This window comes from Pseudorca crassidens, chromosome 14 (assembly GCF_039906515.1).
Source record: "Pseudorca crassidens isolate mPseCra1 chromosome 14, mPseCra1.hap1, whole genome shotgun sequence".
NCBI classification, from domain to species: Eukaryota; Metazoa; Chordata; class Mammalia; order Artiodactyla; family Delphinidae; genus Pseudorca; species Pseudorca crassidens.
The window spans coordinates 90,778,553-90,798,266 of record NC_090309.1 but is presented as its reverse complement, the minus strand read 5'-3'; the positions used below and the strand labels follow the sequence as shown (position 1 = coordinate 90,798,266).

General features: G+C 50.5%; 1 protein-coding gene across 24 annotated transcripts in view; it reads right to left on the bottom strand.

Annotated features, from left to right (window-relative positions):
• MYT1L (myelin transcription factor 1 like) overlaps positions 1 to 19,714 on the bottom strand; it is a 411,946-nt gene that overhangs the window by 118,244 nt on the left and 273,988 nt on the right. For all 24 annotated transcript variants that reach the window (XM_067703799.1, XM_067703798.1, XM_067703801.1 and 21 more), the window contains one exon: positions 2,066 to 2,418. In XM_067703799.1, the coding sequence (XP_067559900.1) occupies positions 2,066 to 2,418 (353 nt within the window). The remainder of the gene's footprint in view (positions 1 to 2,065; positions 2,419 to 19,714) is intronic.

Below are 19,714 nucleotides of genomic sequence, written 5' to 3'. Positions count from 1 at the left end.
GTCACATGCTAAAGCTGTTTCGATAAGCCTGTGATCGCTTTTTCAAAATACGTCATTTTGCACTTTTAAAAGTAGATTATTTAAAATATGGCCCTAAGTAAATTAAAATGGAAAGTTTAATTCTAGCAAACGGAGAGCAGAGCCTAGACTCTGGTTAAGGCACTTGGTTAAATGATGCATATGTGCAAATATCTCCGACCCTAATTCACCACACCCACAAACATCCATAACTTCAAATATTAATGTCTGCCGCTTTCTAAACATAGAACGAGAATATGAAGGAGCAGTATTTTATACTATCTTCATAAGAAGCCATGGTTAAGGTACAAATCATGAGTCAGCCTCAACAACGAACGATCTCACCCAGAGCTACGCACATGTAGTACAGGGTCCAGAAACAATTTGCCAAATTGGTCGATTCTCCAACTTTCCACATATTTTATTACCCAGAGCTGCTGTTTTTAATACTCAGCATGAAAGAGCCATCGTCTCATTAATGACACCACGGTCTGCTTAGCAGAGCGAACGGTGTGTCTGTGGGTGTATGCTATTGCTACTCCTTAGGCTGTCTCCGCGCCACGGCCTATAATAACAAGACAAGAAAAGTAACCTGGGGAGACCAGATTTTAATGCATGAAGTTTATGCGTGTGTGCGTGCGTGCGCGTGCGTGCGTGCGCGTGCGTGTGTGCGTGCGTGCGTGCGCGTGTGTGCGTGCGCGTGCGTGTGTGCGTGTGTGTGTGCGTGCGCGTGTGTGTGTGCGCGTGTGTGCGTGCGTGTGTGTGCGTGCGTGTGTGCGTGTGTGTGTGCGTGTGTGCGTGCGTGTGTGTGCGTGCGTGCGTGCGTGTGTGCGTGCGTGTGCGTGCGTGCGTGTGCGTGCGTGTGTGCGTGCGTGCGTGCGTGCGTATGCATTTATATACAGATACGTTTGTACTATCCATGTAAGTTAAGCAGTCAGTTGTTTTCATAAGGACCCTAAACTACAGTAACAATCGAGCATTCTTTCATAAAAGCCAGGTTTCCTGGAACAAACTAGTGTAACCCCTGAAGGAGGAAAGTTGATTCATGCCCACTCCACGGGATTAGCAACAACCAATTCACACCCGCCTAATCTAAAAACTCTCTCTCCATCGGCTGAAACCATTGTCCTTTGTGTTGAGGAATTAGCCTTTCTCAGAATTCAGATTCTTGGAGAGCTTTGAGACCAAGGAAGAAGTGTAAGGGAAAAATATTCCCTCCACTTTTTCAACCTGCTTTGCCATTTCTCTGGGGCAAGCTCTACACCAGAGAAGCCTAGAACTAGGCTCTTCAGCGACCTCCCACGTCCTTCTAGAAAAGAAAGGACTCCTGTGAAGGGACTGGCTTTGAAGTCCTATTTCTGAGTCTGGCACTAACAGTAAGCTGGATGTAAACACACAACCACCTGAAATTTTTGCCCAAAGATGCCACTACCCTGCGCAACGTGCCCTTCATGTGTCTGTCTCCCCGGATCGGAAAACACAGCTCTTGAGCATGGAAGCAGATGACGGGTTGATTCATTGCTTCCTTACAGCCGGCTTCCTCCTCGGACCCATACCTGACGGCCCCTAAAGGAAAGCCTTGGCCACTGACGGACAGACCTACTTCAGCAGCTCCTGCAGCAGGGCTCACACAGGCTTCCGGCTCCCGGGAGGCACGTGGGCTGCCCGTGCCAACACCACAGCCACCGGAGCGGCTCATGACGGGGATCTCTCGGGTGGAGCCTCCGAGAACAGGCAAACTGAACTCTCTGGATAAAAGTTGCCGAGCTAAGCAGACGTGCACACCACAGATATTTCAGCAGACTCTGGGGATGACCAGTCTGAGTGACAACGTGACCGAAGCAACATCTAATGTCTGATGGATGATTTAAAGAACTTCTCTAAAAGGAAAGGGAAAGACACACGCACAACCGCGCCTCCCAGCGCTGCCCCGGCCGCCTAATCCCGTGGGCATCAAGCACGCATGCGCCACGGCCGCCGGCCCGGACCATCCTCCCGGAAGCGGCCCCGCCCACCGCTCGGTCCCCGCCACCGCGCTGCAGATTACCGTTCTCCTCGTCGTCGTCCTCGTCGTCGTCGTCCTCCTCGTCGTCCTCCTCGTCGTCGTCGTCCTCGTCGTCCTCGCCGTCCTCGCCGTCCTCATCCTCGTCCTCGATGTCCTCGTCCCGGCCCCCCTCGTCGTCGTCGTCGTCGTCGTCCCGCGGCTCGTCGTCCTCGTCTGAGCCGTCCTCCTCCTCGGCCTCGTCCTTCTCGTCCCCATCCTCCGTGCCGTCGCTGTCGTAACACTCATCCACCGACGAGCTGTCCGCTTTCACCGCAAACGGTTTTCGCTTGGGAGCCGGTTCTTGGGGCTGTTTGTCTTGTGTTTTTCTTTTTTTAGCCAAGGGGCAGCCATACACGCTGTTAGAAAAGAGAGAGAAGATCTGAGTTACTGTCTTTGAGGATCAGGGCGACGGGAGCCCCGGATGAAGAGGCAGAGGTTCGGCACGAACGCAGAAAGGATGTGAGCACACGGACTCCCACGAGTGCGCCGGCACCTGTGCACAGAGCGACATTCCACAGAGACACAGCTGGCTGGTGTCTGGGGCTGCTAAACTTTTCTCTCCTCTCCTCGTCCCTTATCACTGCCGTCCACGTGATCACACAGGGATCTTCACAGCACCCCCGGGGATGGTTTACGAAGCACGTGCACAGCAACATCATGTAATCGACAGCACAAGTTCACTAAACATCTTACCGAACGCACATGGTGTGCAACGCACATTTAAAAAAAAGTTCATTCATACTATATTAACATATATACATTTTTGTGAAATATGAAAATATAGAAGTTGCAAAAAAGCTTTGGATATATTTGGATTTTTGTACATTCTCTAGATAAAATTATATCTGTAGACAGAATGACCACTCAAAGGAGGTGGACCGTACATGCCTTTGATGGGAGCAAGGTTCAGGCTCCGTAGAAGGTGTCAGTCCTGCCCTGGCGTCACAGAAAGCAGACTTGGTGTATTTGGCAGTCAGCACTAATCTTGCTAAAACTGGCCCAAACTTGGGTGAGACCCTTACAGCAAGAGCTCATAACCTTTCCTTGAAAAGGGGCAATTTTCCAAAGCATTGTTGCTAATTGGAGTCTTTTTCTTCCTGGAAACTCTATATGTATATATACTGCAAGGAATGGGGAGAAAAGACATCCGGGAAAATGCTGTTGGCAATTGTTCTGTGTGTCTAAAATGAGATGTGTGATCTTCCTCACTAAGTGAACACTCCGATAGGGGATTCCTGCAGACTATGACTGGCTCACTTTGGGACCTAGGAATGGCAAAATGTTCATTCAGTCATGAACCCACCCAGTGTGTATTTATTTTGGGAGCCTCCTCTTTGCTGGGCCCCATGCTGTGCAGGAGACTCAGAGGTGAAAGGCACAGATCCACCCTTCAAGTCACTTACGGCCCAGTAGGGACTCAGACATGGCAGTAATTCTGCTTTAGAACCTCTGGCCACTGTTTACCACCGTGCACCAAATGCCCGGGGAGTCATGGGCACTCATCCAATAGGTGTTGAGTGAATAGAGCATGTGACAGACACTATGATAAAAGTATAGAGAGGGCACTACATCATAAAATAGAGGGGCAGCCAGCGAAGGGAGCTGGGGCGTCCCCAGGAAGAGGCTACGCTGGAGGCAGGCCTCAGATGTCTGGGAGGAGGTGTGAGGATGGCGCGAAGCCCTGAGAGCCCTTCGGGGTCAGACCATCCCTGTAGGCTAATGACGGGAGTTATTTGAGTTCCTTCACGCAATCGATGATGCGATCACAGTTGCATGTTGGGAAGCTGACAGCAGGTGCAGTGAGGACAGATTGAGAGCGTGAGAGACGAGATAGGGTCAGGGGGGAAGCAGGCAGAGCTCCCACCCGTGAAACACAGAGTGATGAGTCTTCTGCCTTTTGACTGTTCTCATATTGTAAAAATACAATAATCAAAACAGATAATGCTTATTATAATCAGAAAAAACTGAAGGAAACAAATTTTGGTCTAGAGAGTGTTTCTCATAGGAAATAAACAGGTATCTGAGATTTCTTTTATGTGAACATTTACATGGATTTGGGGAGAATCTGAGTCAACGATCTCAGCCAAACATTCCGTAGCCCCTCCCTGCCTCCATCCCTGACGACGGGTCAAGTCCAACTTCCATTCCAGCGAATCTTCTCGAGACATGGTCCTGGATCTGAGTGCACTTGTTAGTGTGTTCACTCTGCGTTTATCCGAATAGATTAGTAAGTGTAACAATAAGTTTCTTTTTCTCTGGGCTCTGTCTGTGAACCGGCAGCTCATGAGGACTGTTGTTACCTTCCCAAAACTCTTCTCTCTTGTCTTAGTTCATCAACAAGTTGTTGGACGTGTCTGCTCGGCATCAACGCTACCTGCACACCAGGTGTTCACAGAGACAGGCAACTGGCCTGCTTTCACTCTCAGATTCATTCAGATGCTGGGAAATGATGGGAAAACAGTTGACCTTGTGCTATTCAGTCATGTTACTCAAAACGGCCCCACCTCCACTTGGCAATGGGAATGTCTGTAGATGGCATAAACCCAGCACTGCGGTGGACTTCTTGTTGATTCTGTCCCCTCTCAGCAGCCCCACATCGCAAGGTGCTAACGGGAGCTCAGACCTTACACGGTAGGGTTGCAAAATTCAGAGTAGGAGAATGGAGACGGCCCTTCTATTGTTACCTGAATTGGTTTTACTTCCTTATCCTACATTTTGTAAACCATTTGGATTCATTTTTTCCAATTTCTGGAATTAGCTGGCCTCAAGCTTCCAGCGTCTTCTGCCAGTTCACATGGTTTGATGCTCACGCTTTTTTCTACAGCTATGAATGTAAACCGGAAATAAAATTGCGCTCTTCCTACAAACAGATTCATTTTGTCCCGTCTCTATTTGACCCACTGACGCTGACGGTGAGTTCCTGGTATCTACCTTAAACACGACAACCGAATTCAAGCCCACAGGACAGACTTCACTTTACGTGTGCCAAACAGCTCCCGGATGAAGAACCCACTCCCATAGACAGACGCTTTCTGGTCTATGAAACCCAGTGGTTTGGAATGTTTCAAAGTGAAGCCTTGGGAAGTGACTCTGGGACCCGTGTTGGGGAGTGTGGAGCCTCCCAGAGCCATGCGTGGACCTCACATCTGCTGATGGGTGGCCAGCGGGACAGAATTTGCACAGCTGAGGAAGAACGGGTGTTGCTTTTCTCCCACCTCGCAGGTGCCGCTGGTCCAAGTGCTGGAAAAGCCAGACTGCTTTCCAGCTGCAACCTCCTTCAGATTCATCCAGGCTCATGTCTATCAACGCACATGAGTCTTTCTAAAAATCCAACAACCCCCCACAGTTCTGGAGTGTCCCTAGCATGACAGAACAAATGGCAGAGTCTTAGGAAAAATTGGGAACCTGGTGCCAACATGAAACCCCAGCTAGAGAACTTGGCAGGCGCCATGGCTGGCCCTTCACCTGCGCAGGAAGGTCCAAGCTTCACTTAGGGCTTGGAATTCATGGTCGGTGTTGCACGCCTCCGTTCTGCTTCTCAGCACTGTCGTCAGGCCTCCACCATGGGAACAGCTGCCTGTTTCCCATAGCAGCGAATGGAACCTTGTGTTTGATGGCTACTCCATGAATATTGTTGAATGAACAAACCGTAGTTTTCTCCATTTATTAGTAATGAAAGCACTTATCACATCCTAGTGTGATTATCGGTTGACATACTGTCTTTCTCCTTCATGAGACAGAGAAAATGGCCCGTGTTTAAGGGATTGTTCTATCTTTAGAGCTGCAGTATCCAACAGAGTAGCCACTAGTCATGTGTAGCCAATTAATAAAATTAAAGGAGATTTTTAAATGAATTCCTCAGAAGCACTAGTCACGTTTCAAGAGTCCAATAGCCACACGTGGCTAGTGGCTACGATACTGGACATAGTAGGTTCTCAGTAAATATCTGCTGAGTGAGAAACCGATGGGAAGGCCTCTCACTGGACACGCGGGAAGCTGAGTAGGGGACAGGGAGGGAGGGGCCGAGCTTCGGGAGGCAGCTCACAAAACTGTGATGCAAGAAAGCCCAGCCCCTCAAGGGAATGCATGCTGTATACTTACAACAGACTCAGACCCAGCCACCTCTGAAGGACAAGGGTGCTGCTGGGGTGAATGTCTCTGCTGATCCCTGTAGCTGAGCCGCTTCCGGCGTGAGTAGCTGTTGTACCTGCCGGGTCTACCCGCCTCCGAGCTGAGAGGTGAGCCCGGAGGCCAGGTCAGCGTACTGACAACTCCTTCACACACCCTCTCCTGTATCCTTATCACTCTATATAATATGCAACATTCGAAGATGACAATAAATGCATTTATATGTTTCTCACACAGTGGAACCTTCAAAGTGTCCGTATGATGACTCATAAGATCGCGATAGCGCAGGCTTTAACCTCCTTGAGTTACTTAAAGCTGCGAATCAGCCTCCAGGCTTTGCTGTTCTGCAGCTACTCTGCTCGTTTGGGTGTCTTGGTAGGTCATTTAGTTGCTGTAGCTTTTACAGTCCTTTTGATGTTAACTTGATTTAAACAACGTTCAGTCTTTTGTGTCAGGTTGTTCTAGAAAATTGGTTACCTGCCACGGAGTTTCCGGAGTTTCTGCAGCAAACGCATATATAAAATATTGTGTATTACATGCTCTTGAGGCCAATTTCCGTGTTATTTTTAATCGTCTTTTGCTTGACATTTTCACGTCTCCAATTTTAATACAAACAGGGGACAGGGTCTGAGAAACTGAAAAACACGTTTGGCCGAGTGTGCCCTGCTCAGAGCCCTCTCGTTACAGCTGCTGACAGGAGACAAGGATGTAGCATGAGATGGTCTTGGCGCTGCCTTCTCCCCGCTGAGGACGATGCTCGTGGAGCCTAGAAAGGCCGCGGTCGCTTCCGAGGCTCAGGAGGGTTCTTTGTGGCCTCTGCCCTTACGGGTGATCTGTTTCTTGTGTTGCTTGGAGAGCCTCAATGTGTCAAGGATACATAATTAGTTTGGAATAATAGAAATCCTATGTGAACATGATCCTGGAGTCCTGGCTTCTCCTGGCAGCTCGGCTAATGCCAACACCACTCACAGATCACTTATTATGTGCCTGGTGTTTCCTAAAATCTCTACATATACGGATCCATTAAACTCTACGATGACCCTGTGAGACACGTGCTATTATAATTCCCATGTTGAGGGGCAGATCCTGAGCTCCTTGCTGAAAATCTCAAGGCTGAGTAACACTAAGCAGGTGTTGACACCCACCCCGCGCCCCCCCGTCTTCGCTTCTGATCTCTAGAGAGGGAGAGACGCTGTGCTCCTCCCTCACTGGGCTCTACTGAGGGTCCATTGACACATTTGCTTCTCTGACATCTGTCATGTGGTAGGTAGGCTCGCCATAAATGCTGCTGAATGAAGAGATTGATTCTTTTGTTCAGGAAACCTTCCCTTGAGCAGTGCAGACACAGCCCTCACCTCACAGGACAGGAGCAGAGAGTCACCCTCGTGGACAGGACAGAGGGTCAGGAAAGCTTCACAGAGGACCCGATACGAATGGGGCAGGAGAGAAAGACACAGAGAGAGACAGAGACAGAGAGTGGTGTGACTGCATCCGTGGGATGGCAGGGACAGCCCTGGAGACAGAGGTGCCCATCACAAGGTGGTCAGTGGGAAGAGTCCTACAGGGCGTCGTTTGCGCACTGTAAACACCTTCCTGTGGCTGCAGTGCGGTGAAGAGGCTGGAGGAGCCCGGCTCACACCCACTGATTGGAGGGTGCGGAAGGCTCCGGGTTTTGTTGGGATTTTTGGTGGCAGAGGGGCAGGAAGGTCAGGCTGACTCGGGTGGGCTAAACGTGCGCGGTCGCAGTTCCCACAGCAGCAAGAGGGGTGGACTCAGGAGAGAGGTCTGGCTGGCAACACTGGCTTGGGGCGGTCAGTGCACAGCGGGATAGAGCTGGCTTCCTGGGGAAGAGTGGAGAGAGAGGACTGACAGACCCCTAGGAAGACGGGCATTTGAGGAAAGGGAGGAGATGCAGAGGACAGAGGACTGTCCAAGTGCCCTGAGGGCTCCGAGGAGGCCTGAGCTGCTCCCCCAGGGCTCCCTGTCTGGCTGGAGGGGGTGGGAGCAGAGAAACCTGCAACCCCGGGACAGCACTCGGAGCCCCCGGGAGGCCACAGGAGCGGGAGAAGAGTGACCTGGGCCAGGATGGATGTCACAGCAGGAGGTGGGTTTTGAACCTGCCCTGGAAGGCTGGGCCGTATCTACGCAGACGTTAGAGGGTTCAGGTCATCACACATGCGGAGAGTCTGTGAACAGCATCAGAGCTACATAAACACAAAAGCGACTCTGCTGAGAACATATACTTAAGTAACTTGCTCAAGATTACACAACTGTTCAACCTTGGGCAGCTTATTTAATCCCTACCAGCCTCAATTTCTCCATCTGTAAGATGGGTACAGTAATACCTAATTCAGACTCTTAGCAGCAAATGAAAAACATAAAAACATACATGAAACACCTTCTGACTATGTGGAAGGAGCTCCGGAAATCTGAGCTCTCTTTCTGTTATTCTCTCCCTCCTCTTGTCTTGTGTACAGTTGACATCCCTCTTTACCACTGAACTTTTAAAGGGGTATTCCTACGTGTCTTTAGAATATATAAAGGTATTTAAAAATACTGCAGAAGTAACTTAATTCACTGAATTATTCAATTAAATGGCTGGCATTCCAGACATCCTCCTGATATCTTTTCAACAACATATACATTAATAAAACCAATTCAGTTTTGACTACATATTGACATATTTCCTTAATTTTGTTCTTTTATTCTCTGTATAGTATTGTAAACGAGAGACAGACTGATTTGAATAGTACATATTTTTAAGTTAAATGTGACATAAATGTTCTAGGCATTGTAAGACATTCAATGAATAAATTTTCAAAATATTTACTTGACGTTATGGCTTTAGAGGATTAAAAAAATTCTGTTTCTGCAAGGCAGAGACTTGCTTTATGGGTTTTTCTTTTATCATTTTAAATGATGTAGCCTGTTATGAAATACTTATTGCCTTGAATGGCAGTTTAAAGATTCAAATAAAACATAAAAAAAAATCACTGTATAATTTATTTTGACTCAAGAAGAACACTTCCCCAGGGGAAGGCAGCAGCCTGGTGGGTCCGTGGTCCACAGGGCTGACGTCCACCAGGGAGGATGGGTGGAGACACAGAGAAACCAGCACCCTTTCCCCAAACCCGCTTTCCAGGAGATTTGGTTAAGTGGCTGCTGGGACTGTTTCTTGTATTTTAAAAGAAATCTTGAAATCCTTACAGGATCCCCCTCCCGTTTTTCTTTTCACCGGAAATAACCTGTGTTTCTCTGTTCTTCCAAAGTCAAAAGAATTCAACTAAAGCAGCCGTGGTATGAGCATAGCGCCTGCAGCACGTGCTTTCCCCTCCTCCCTCTCCCCCTTCCTCCCCTCCTTCCTTCCAGCCCTACTTCTCTATTTCCTCTCACGCTGACCCTCCCAGACCATGTCAAGTTCTACTTTTTCCATAAAGTCACCACTGGTCAGTCTGGAATTCAGGATCCTCTGTCTTTAAAAGCTCTGCACCATCAGATACTTAGCATCCTTTTTGTAACTATATTGTTACTGACTTTTTCATGTGTGTTCATTTTATCCTCCTTGGCATTAGGGTGTGCTATTGAATTAATTATTCTAAGCTGCCGCTGTGCCAGTGAAGGAGTGGGTGTTCAATACATTGCTTTCTATTGATTGATATTTTACTGATGATTTTGCTGTGAGCCTCCTGGTCTTCAGGTTGGTTCCACCAGCACCCGGCTTTCAATGACATGCTTGCCCTCGCCTTTCCATCTGCAAAACAGCATTTACTACACCTGCCACTTATAAGACTGCAAGGGGGAGAATGTTGAGAATGTCCGATAAAATCACCCCAACAGCCAGTGTACTCCTTGGCAGTGAGATCGACAAATTAAACTGCTCTGTAAATTCACTTTGACTCTTCCTATTTGAGCTAAAAATCTCGGATGGTTAAAAGGGTTCCTGAAGTGGCCAGTTCATGATGGCCTGGGGAGCCACGTGCTGGGATACTCCTAAGACAACACTCTCAGAACAGCAGAGTCTGGAGGAGAGAGGACCCCAGCAATCACTCCATCTACCCCTTCACCTAGAAAAGGAAGGAGCTAAGGCCAGAGAGAGTCAGTGACAGGCACTAGGTCAGAATATGACTGGACTTTCCACCTGCTACGTGAGCACAACTCTGCCAGGTCAGGAGAGAAGCCGCTTAAGCATCCTACTTACATCAGCTTAGAGAACACGTCCAGAGCGGAAACTGCTGGAAATGAGCACCGTGCGCGCTTAGGCTGTCAGCTGCATATACTGCTTTCAACTTTATCGGTCTTGATATTTACAAGTTGACAAGAGTGCTCTAGGTCACATTTAACAACAGCACAGCAACACGGACGTTTCGGTCTGCATTTAGTCCAGACGAATTGAACACTGGAGGCAGCAACTGTGACATCATTAGCAAGTGATTGTTCCACTTTGTGCTAGCACAGGTCCTAGACGCTGCAGCAGTACTTAATACCATAGCAACAGCTGATGCTGCAGGTGTACTTAGTACTGCAGTCCTGCTTAATACTACTGTGATACTCCTCAACACTGCTGGGATGCTCAATATTACAGGGATATTCAACGCTGCTGTGACACTCAGTACTGAAGGGAAACTGTGGAGCTCCTGAAGTTGCACCAGTGCTGCTACCTTGAATTACAGTAGTTGAGACTGATGGGGAGAACTGAAAAGACAAACCCAGAATGGGAGAAAATATTTGCAAATGATGCAACCGACAAGGGATTAATCTCCAAAAGATACAAACAACTCACAGAACTCAGTATCAAAAAAACAAACAACCCAATCAAAAAACGGGCAGAAGACCTAAATAGACATCTCTCCAAAGAAGACATCCAGATGGCCAAGAGGCACGTGAAAAGATGGTCAACATCACTAATTATTAGAGAAATGCAAATCAAAACTACAATGAGTGTCACCGCACACCGGTCAGAATGGCCATCATCAAAAACTCTACAAATAATAAATGCTGGAGAGGGTGTAGAGAAAGGGATCCCTTCCACACTGTTGGTGGGAATGTAAATTGGTGCAGCCACTATGGAGAACAGTATGGAGGGTCCTTAAAAAACTAAATAGAGTTCTCATATGATCCAGCAATCCCACTCCTGGGCAAATATCCTGAAAAAACTATAACTCAAAAAGATACATGCCCCCCTTCGGGGCTTCCCTGGTGGCGCAGTGGTTGAGAGTCTGCCTGCCAGTGCAGGGAACACGGGTTCAAGCCCTGGTCTGGGAGGATCCCACATGGCGTGGAGCAACTGGGCCTGTGAGCCACAACTACTGAGCCTGAGCATCTGGGGCCTGTGCTCTGCAACAAGAGGCCATGATAGTGAGAGGCCTGCGCACCACGATGAAGAGTGGCCCCTGCTTGCCGCAACCAGAGAAAGCCCTCGTGCAGAAACGGGGACCCAACACAGCCAAAAATAAATAAATAAATAAATAAATAAATAAATTTAAATTAAAGATACATGCACCCCAATATTCAGCACTACTTACAATAGCCAGGACATGGAAGCAACCTACGTGTCCATTGACAGATGGATGGATAAAGGAGATGTGGTACATGTATACAGTGGAATATTACTCAGCCATGAAAAAGAATGGAATACTGCCAGCTGCAGCAACATGGATGGACCTAGAGGTTATCATACTCTTTCTGTTTCTCATAAGTGAAGTAAGCCAAAGACAAATATCATATGATATCTCGCTTATATGTGGAATCTAAAAAAAAGAGACACAAATGAACTTATTTCCAAAACAGAAAGAGATTCACAGACATAGAAAACAAACTCCTGGTTACCAAAGGGGAAAGATGGGGGAGAGGGATAAATTGGGAGTATGGGATTAACATATATACACTACTGTATACAAAACGGGTAACCAACAAGGACCTACTGTATAGCACAGGGAACCACACTCAATGTCTCGTAATAACCTATAATGGAAAAGAATATGAAAAAGAATATATATGTGTAACTGAATCACTTTGCTGTACAGCAGAAATTAACACAACATTGTAAGAAAGCTATACTTCAATAAAAAAAGATTGATAGGAAGAACTGAGAATCAAACTACATAAGAATTTATGATTTTGCCATTTACATCTTTGCCCCAGGGACCAATATATAAGAAAATACATGCAAATGAAAAATTGAAGATTTCTTACTCTTCCTCAAATATGTACTAGAGTCCTCGTTTTCAGATGCTCTAGGACAGAGTACTTTGTCTTTCTATGGCTGGTAAGAAATTATTCAATTGTGGAATATTTAAAATACAGGTAGTTGAAGCATTGAGATGTTTATATGTACGGCTCGGTCCAGGTTGTGCAGGAGGTCCACGAGGGGCCTGGGAAAAAGAGCCAGCCGTGCTCGTCCAGCCTCGGCGAGGGCTTCCCAGCTTAGGAGTTAAACCACTGCCTTCAGCTCAGCCATTGGTCGGATGTAAATGGTACTGCTATGTTTTATTTGTCTCCATATCTAATAACACTAAATAGATGAGAACTTTTCTTCTTTTCTCTCAGTTTTCTCAGGCAGTGCCCACCTCCCCTCCCTGTGAGTAGACAGATAATTCTCAGTCCTGCAGGTGCAAAGGTTCTCAGACATCCTGGTTGGGAACTGAATACAGGTCTGGACTAGAAAAGCTGGATTTGACGCCTCCTATTAATTGTGTGACCTTGAGGGGGTCGCTCCATCCCTGTGCGTCACAGGTCCTCGTCTGTAGGAGGAAGGCGTTGGTCAGATCCCCAGGGGTCTTTAAGGGCGTTTTCTGGAACCTGGGCTAGAGACCAGGTGTCTCGGGGCCTCTGTTCTCTGGGGCCTCCCTGTCCGTGGAAGGCTTCTGTGGGCGGGGCCGGGGGCGCTCAGCTGCTTGCCTAATTGCTAAGGGCTCTCGATCCAGGATTCCGCGCTGTTTCCATCCATGGTTCCTATTGCAATTGGGTTCCTCACATCTTTCTTTTTTTTTTTTTTTTTGCGGTACGCGGGCCTCTCACTGTTGTGGCCTCTCCCGTTGTGGAGCACAGGCTCCGGACGCGCAGGCTCAGCGGCCATGGCTCACGGGCCCAGCCGCTACGCGGCATGTGGGATCTTCCCGGACCGGGGCACGAACCCGTGTCCCCTGAATCGGCAGGCGGACTCCCAACCACTGCACCACCAGGGGAGCCCCCTCACATCTTTTTTAATAGGTCATTCTCATTAATTAAAAGCTATCGGGTACCACAAAGACGTGAGTGAGGATCCGTGTACAGGACGTGGACCCGCTTGAGAGCATTAGCTTCTCAGGGTTTGAAGGATGCTAACATGACAATCGATGACAAGAAAAGTCAGAGGTTGTCAAATGGCCCCATTGCTGGAAAAACAGCAACAACAACAGAACCTGAAACAAAAGGCTGCATACAGGTCCCTTCAAATGAATGCACGGTGCTTCCCAGGACCACATGCCCTGCGATGCGGCTGGAACTAACGTCAGCCCCCTTCGGCAATGACCACCTTGCTCAGACCACCCCGTTCCTGCCCCCTCTCTGTCTGAATCTGGGCTGCACGTCCCTCACTGAAGTGAACTCCAGCACAGAGGGCTTATCTCAGCCTGGGATGCGGTCCAAAGGCCGGCGGCATCGTGGAAAGTGGGCAGGGCTGGGAATGGGAGGCCTGGCTTGCCGGCCAGTGACCAGCCCATCACCTGGACCCCAACAGGTAACTCGGCCTCTGGGGTCCGGTTCTCACCACACAGCATGGGGCTGACAGAATGTTCTCGCACGCAGTAAGGTACACGCAAGCTGCTCGCGCGTGGAGTCCGCCTCAGACCACAGGGGACTGGAGATGAGCGTGAAATTGTCGGGTGCAACGTACACCGCATGGAGCACGTCCTAACGTGTTGTCCGCTCCCGGCTCCTCTTTGTCTGAACCTTGGGCCCGAGGACGCGGGACCTGAGTCTCCCGGACCCTCTTCCTCCTGGTTCAGCGCCCCCGGCGGCTCTGAGTCCTGCTGTGTCCACGCCCTGAATGTCTCCAGTGTGTCCTCCTCTCCCTCCACTCTGCCCCCGCCTCAGGCCAGCTGGCTTCTGGCCCCCTGGTCACCAAGAGCTTTCACTCCTATCTCCTCCAATGCACTGACTTCCTGCCTTCCCCCCTCCATCCCTCCCTCCCACCCTGTCTCTCTCTCTCTCCCTCCTGAGGACAAAACCTGACCCTGCCCGTGCACATACGGTCCTCTGTGGCCACTGGGCCACATCCTGAGGCCACGGCTTCCACATCTCCTTGTCCTCATGGGGCACCTTCTATGACCGGGATCTTCTTATGGCCACAGCCTCCTTCCTGGCTGTGCTTTTCTCCCCCCGCCCCCGCTGGGGGCGGCCACAGTCCCACTGAGGACCCTGCCTCCTCTTCTGGCCTCCCTGGGCCCCCTCCACCACCCGGCCTCCTCAGGCTGGCTCCCCGAGGCCTGAGCTTCCCACGGGCTGGAGCTCCATGTCTGGGTCTGGTGCTTCTTTGTTCAGGCTCCGAGCCCATCCGATGCCGGGGACCCGGTCTGTTACTGTGGGACCCGGTCTGTTACTGCGGGGACCCGGTCTGTTACTACGGGGACCCGGTCTGTTACTGCGGGGACCCGGTCTGTTACTACGGGGACCCGGTCTGTTACTGTGGGGACCCGGTCTGTTACTGCGGGGACCTGGTCTGTTACTGCAGGGACCCGGTCTGTTACTACGGGGACCCGGTCTGTTCCTACGCGGATCTGGGCACTTGGCACAGTGCTGCTTAACAAACAGCTCAGACTCACCAAGTGAAAGGGTGACTGAACACGTGAGCCCTCCCGCCGTGCCCTCCCCTGAGCGCCCCCTTTCCCCCACTGGCCAGGTGGAGAATCTCCCCCTTGGGAAGGCTGGCCGGCCCGGGGGGATGGAGCTCCTTCCTTCTCTGTTCCCTGGTCCCCAAACAGGACTCCGAGGGCCCTTGGGACATTCTGTCATATATGTGTATCCACGGGACAGCTGGCCTCCTCAGGGGAGGAGTCGCTTCCTTCCCGTGATGCCTTTGTGTCCGACCATGGTCCTGACTCACAGTGTGGAGGTGACAGATGTCAGATGATAATCAAGGAGACTTCCTCCAAGGAGAAGACAGTAAGATCCTACTGGCTATAAATTTAGGTAGAACCGAACGTAACCCAATCCCTTTACTTGTAGAAATTGTTCTTCTATCTTTCCAATCATTTTCCATCTTCAGCATCCTTCCATTACGTCAGTAGCAACATCTTCTAGCAGGTACTACATGAACGGCCACCGTGAGCCGAAGAAAGGATGCCTTGGGGAGAGAAAGAGAGAAGTTTCCTCTGTCTTCTGAGGAGCTGATGACAATCCATTTAGGAAGAAAATTTTACATCTGGGCAGAAACTGTGCGGTGGTGACAAGTGTCTGAGAAAGTTTGTGCGGATCGAAGATCCTGCTTCAGATGTTGTGTTTCGACTGTGGGAAAGAGATCTACTCTTTAAAGGAAGGTTGTGATGAATCCTTGTGTAAATAACACAGGATGTAGACGAAACATGGGTGAAAGCTGAGGTCCTGCCCGGCTGGAGCCGAAGCTGGGACTCAACAAAACTCTTCCAGCTTCCATTTTCCAAGATGTTGCAAATTGGGAACGTTTGTGTCCATGCCGTTCCTTGGATAAAGGTGGGCATGCATAGTGCCCAGGAAGGAAGTGAGGTGATTTGTCCCTCTGGCCCCGTCTCCTGCTCGGTGTTTGGGGGCACAGGGCAGAGGGCTCAGAGGAGGAAACCCCTCACGGGCATCGTGTATCCAATGCTTCTCCCAGGACCTTCCTTCTGTCTCCCTGGTCATACTCTCCCCTGCATCCTGTGTGTCTGGACGCATCGCTGGCATGGGCCACACATCTTAGGTCAAAGGGCAGGGTGTCCCTTTGTCCCCCAATATTCCTTCTGCTCAACGGCTGTGTGTGCAGCGAACACTCAGTAATTAGCCAAACAGAGCATCTCTGAAGCAGTCTGTAGGGTCCTGTTCTACCTGGCCACAGAGGCGACCACTTCTCTCTTGCCTCTGCGTATTTCCCTAAACAGCACTGTACTTTCTGAAATAAGGCAACTGGGCGAGTTTCCCCAGCGGGGTGAAATCCAGCCCCTCCACCTGCTTGCTCCTTCCTGGTCTCGGGGCACTGTCTGCACGCCTACGGTCCCCCTGTGTACGGTAAATGGTAACCGTCCGGCCGTCCGTTTGCCTTTTGTGCCGTCGGCGTGTGTGTCAGGGATGGTTGCTAAGGGCAGGGCTGTGCCAAACGCCACCCTCGGTTGGACCCCAGGGCCTCTGCACGGCGGCAGCCCCGGAAATGTGTGCTCGCCCACTCCCGGCTTGGGGCACCCACACTCAGGTGGAGCTCTCGACGGCCACAGCCGAGGCCCCCGGCTGGGCTGGAGGAGCACCGGGCAGTGAAGACCCTCAGGCCCTGCTGCAGAACCTCTGCTGCTCTTTGCTGGCCTAGATTTTTATCGTTCTAAAATCTAAAGACACTTTTATATAACGTTCAGGCACAGTTTCCTCCCTCAGGGGCTCTGTCCCCGCCCTGACGCACTTGGCTGTGGCTCTGGTGACCGGACACTGGCTTCTCTTCTGCTCCTGGGCTTGGAATGTTGAGGCTGGTGGGTGGCGAGAGGAGGGACCAGGTGACCGAGACAGAGAAAGAGAGCCTTTTGCCTTCCACCTGGCACGAAGCGTCGCCCCTCTGCCCAGAAGCCTCTTCCTTACTCAGCTCTGGAGGGTCTCACCCCAGGGTTAGTCTTGGGGGGTGGCAGCTGGGGTCCAGCTCACCTGAACACTGACAAGTGAGACCATTTAAGAGGGAAAAAGTGTGGCTTAAATTTCAAACCATGTCCTTTTCTAGAATTTTCTGGCATTAGCATTGTTTGAAAAATGACCAATCCTTTAAAAGTTTATCCTTTCACAAAAACATTTTGTTTTTTAGTAAGAAGGAAGTGTTTTAAAAACAATGATTCCATATTATTTGCAGAAGGAAACAGGGACACCTTCCCTTCTGCTGCTGGGAATGCAAACAGGTCCCATCTTCCTGGAAAGAAACTCCTTTTTTTTTTTTTTTTTTTTCAGGTAGGAAAGAAACTCTTAAAACCATTCCGGTCCTCACGTCCTTCAAGCCAAGGCTCCTCCTTGTGACAAACTGCCCCAAAGAAGGAGCCAAAAGCCACAAAAGCTGTCTGCAAAGACACTTATCACACATGATCTATAACATGGAAAAGTTAAAAAAAAATCTAAATAAATAATTTCCAATAATAAGAGTTGCATAAGTTACAATATCACCATAAGATGGAAGTTAGCCGTGAAAATTAAAATATTTAGTGACATCAGAAAAGGCTCATGTTATAAAGTTAAATAAAAATTTAAAAAATACAAATTTACACCTATAACATGAGACTAAGTAAAAGAGTAAAATGCCTTAAAAATTCAGGGAAAAAGTCTGATGTTCTGGGCAAAGGTCACCTTCCCTGAACGGAGCACAGTGACAAGAACGAGACAGATGTTCATGAAAATCTGCCCCCACTTCCGCTACGCTTTCGTTTGTGATCCCATTTTTAGTCCTTATTTGAGAAAATGAGCATTTCCCACCTTTAATGCTAAGTCACCTTTGTGCGCATGCAATATTTCTTCTGGTTTCTGTTGTCAATAAAAATTCCCTGGGAGGATCCGTTAAGACAATTTGAAAAGCAAACTCCTTTTCATCTTTTCAAGTCCTGAAGTTTCAAAACTGCAAGTCCCAGGCCTTCTCGCCCCATTTCAGGGAGAGGCCGCGGCCGGGCTGTGCGTGGGCTCCGGGGCAGCATGCACGGGCAGCCCAGCCCAGGGCCATGCGGGCTGGGTGGTGCTGACGCCTGGCAGACAGGGCTCCAGTGAGAGCCTCGGCCCCCGAACCCCCTCCCCTCTGCCTACACCATCACTTATTAGAAATCTCTTTGCGTTAATTTAAGAAGCATCTCTGGCAAAACCGTGCTGCCTCAGGGAAAGTTCAGTCCATTAGTCACTCAAGGCGGTGACTTTGTCCTAAGCATCTGATTAGTGTCTCCTGAGATGGGGGCAGGCGAGGGGCTGTGGTCCAGAGAGTCTGTTACTACAGGAGCGGTGGGGGGGCCCCCTGCCCCCTCCTGAGGGGGGGTATGCTCCTGTATGCAGCACCAAGAAGCCACTCCGTAGCTCGCTCCCTGACATGTGGGTTAACCACGGTGAGGCCACTCGGTCGCCTGCACCAGAGACCCCGGCTCCAGGATCTGGGTCTGCACGATCCTCCCGGCGGCCCTGCTGCCTCCCTGCCCTCCTGGCTCTCAGGCCCGCCCTGGCGCGGGGATCCAGAGGGTTCTCGGGGGGCGCAGAAAGCTCATTCAGAAGCACAGCCGCCATGGGATGGGCTGGGGCTGGCGGAGCGAGTCGGGAGCGTCACTGCGGAATCCAATGTTTTCCGAGCTGCTCACGGCCTACTCTCCTCCCCAGAGTTTTAGGAGATGCGCCCACTCCTGTGGGAAGCGTATCTCTGGCCACGTCAGATACAGCATTAGGTCGTATTCACGGCCCGCTCAGCGGCCACTAAATTACAATGAGTGGAGCTTTTAAAATCTGCTGAATTATACAGGGGGAGCTCAGAGCTTTCCCTTAACAGGAAAGGAAGGTGCGTTTATCTTCCTGCTCCCGGGTCCGCAGGGCCTCGCGGAGGCTCACGGGGCCCAGGTAGCCCAGTCTGAAGGAGGGAAGTAAGCCCTCCACGGGTCGTGCACCATCTCCAGGGCGCGTCCAGCTTTTCTTCCAGCCGAGGCACTCTGGACTTTTACTGCCCGTGTGCTCCTGGCCACCAGGCTCTGCTCAGGCCAACATGCAGGGCAGAAACGGCCGGTGACCACAGAGCCTCGCTGGCCCAAGGGACAGGCAGAGGGCAGGGCTGGCTGGGGGCTCGGGGCAGCCAGGAACCTCTGCCCCCACCACCTCGCACACGTGACCTGAAGTCCATGTTGGGTCTGGGAGGGGCTCTCCTCACGGGACAAGGCTGAGCCTCTGCAGCCCTGACCTGTCCACACCAGGCCGTCCAGTCCTTCCCCAGACAGACGGCCACTAAGTATTTCCTCGACTGCCAGCTTCACACACTCTGGATTTGTTTGCTGGTTGCTCGCCCAGGACACAGCCTCTCTGCATTACCTGAAAACCCCACTAGAGCAGGTGGCTGCCCTCGGCACACACAGGCCTGTGCCCTCGGGAGCCGTGACCTCACACTCGGGGGGCATCTGAATCCCCTGGGAGGGGGAGGGAAACAGACAGCGGGGCCCCTGCCACATCTTCTGAGTTGGCAGGTTTGGGGTGGGGCGTGTAGCCAGGATGCTTCCTTTCCAAGAAGTTCTCAGGTGATACTGACGTTCCGGGCTTCGGGGAGGACGCCCTGCCTGCGTGGAGCTGATTCGGCCTTCAGCCCAGGGATGGCTTGGCAGTCAGTGGGCTCAGGCCCGG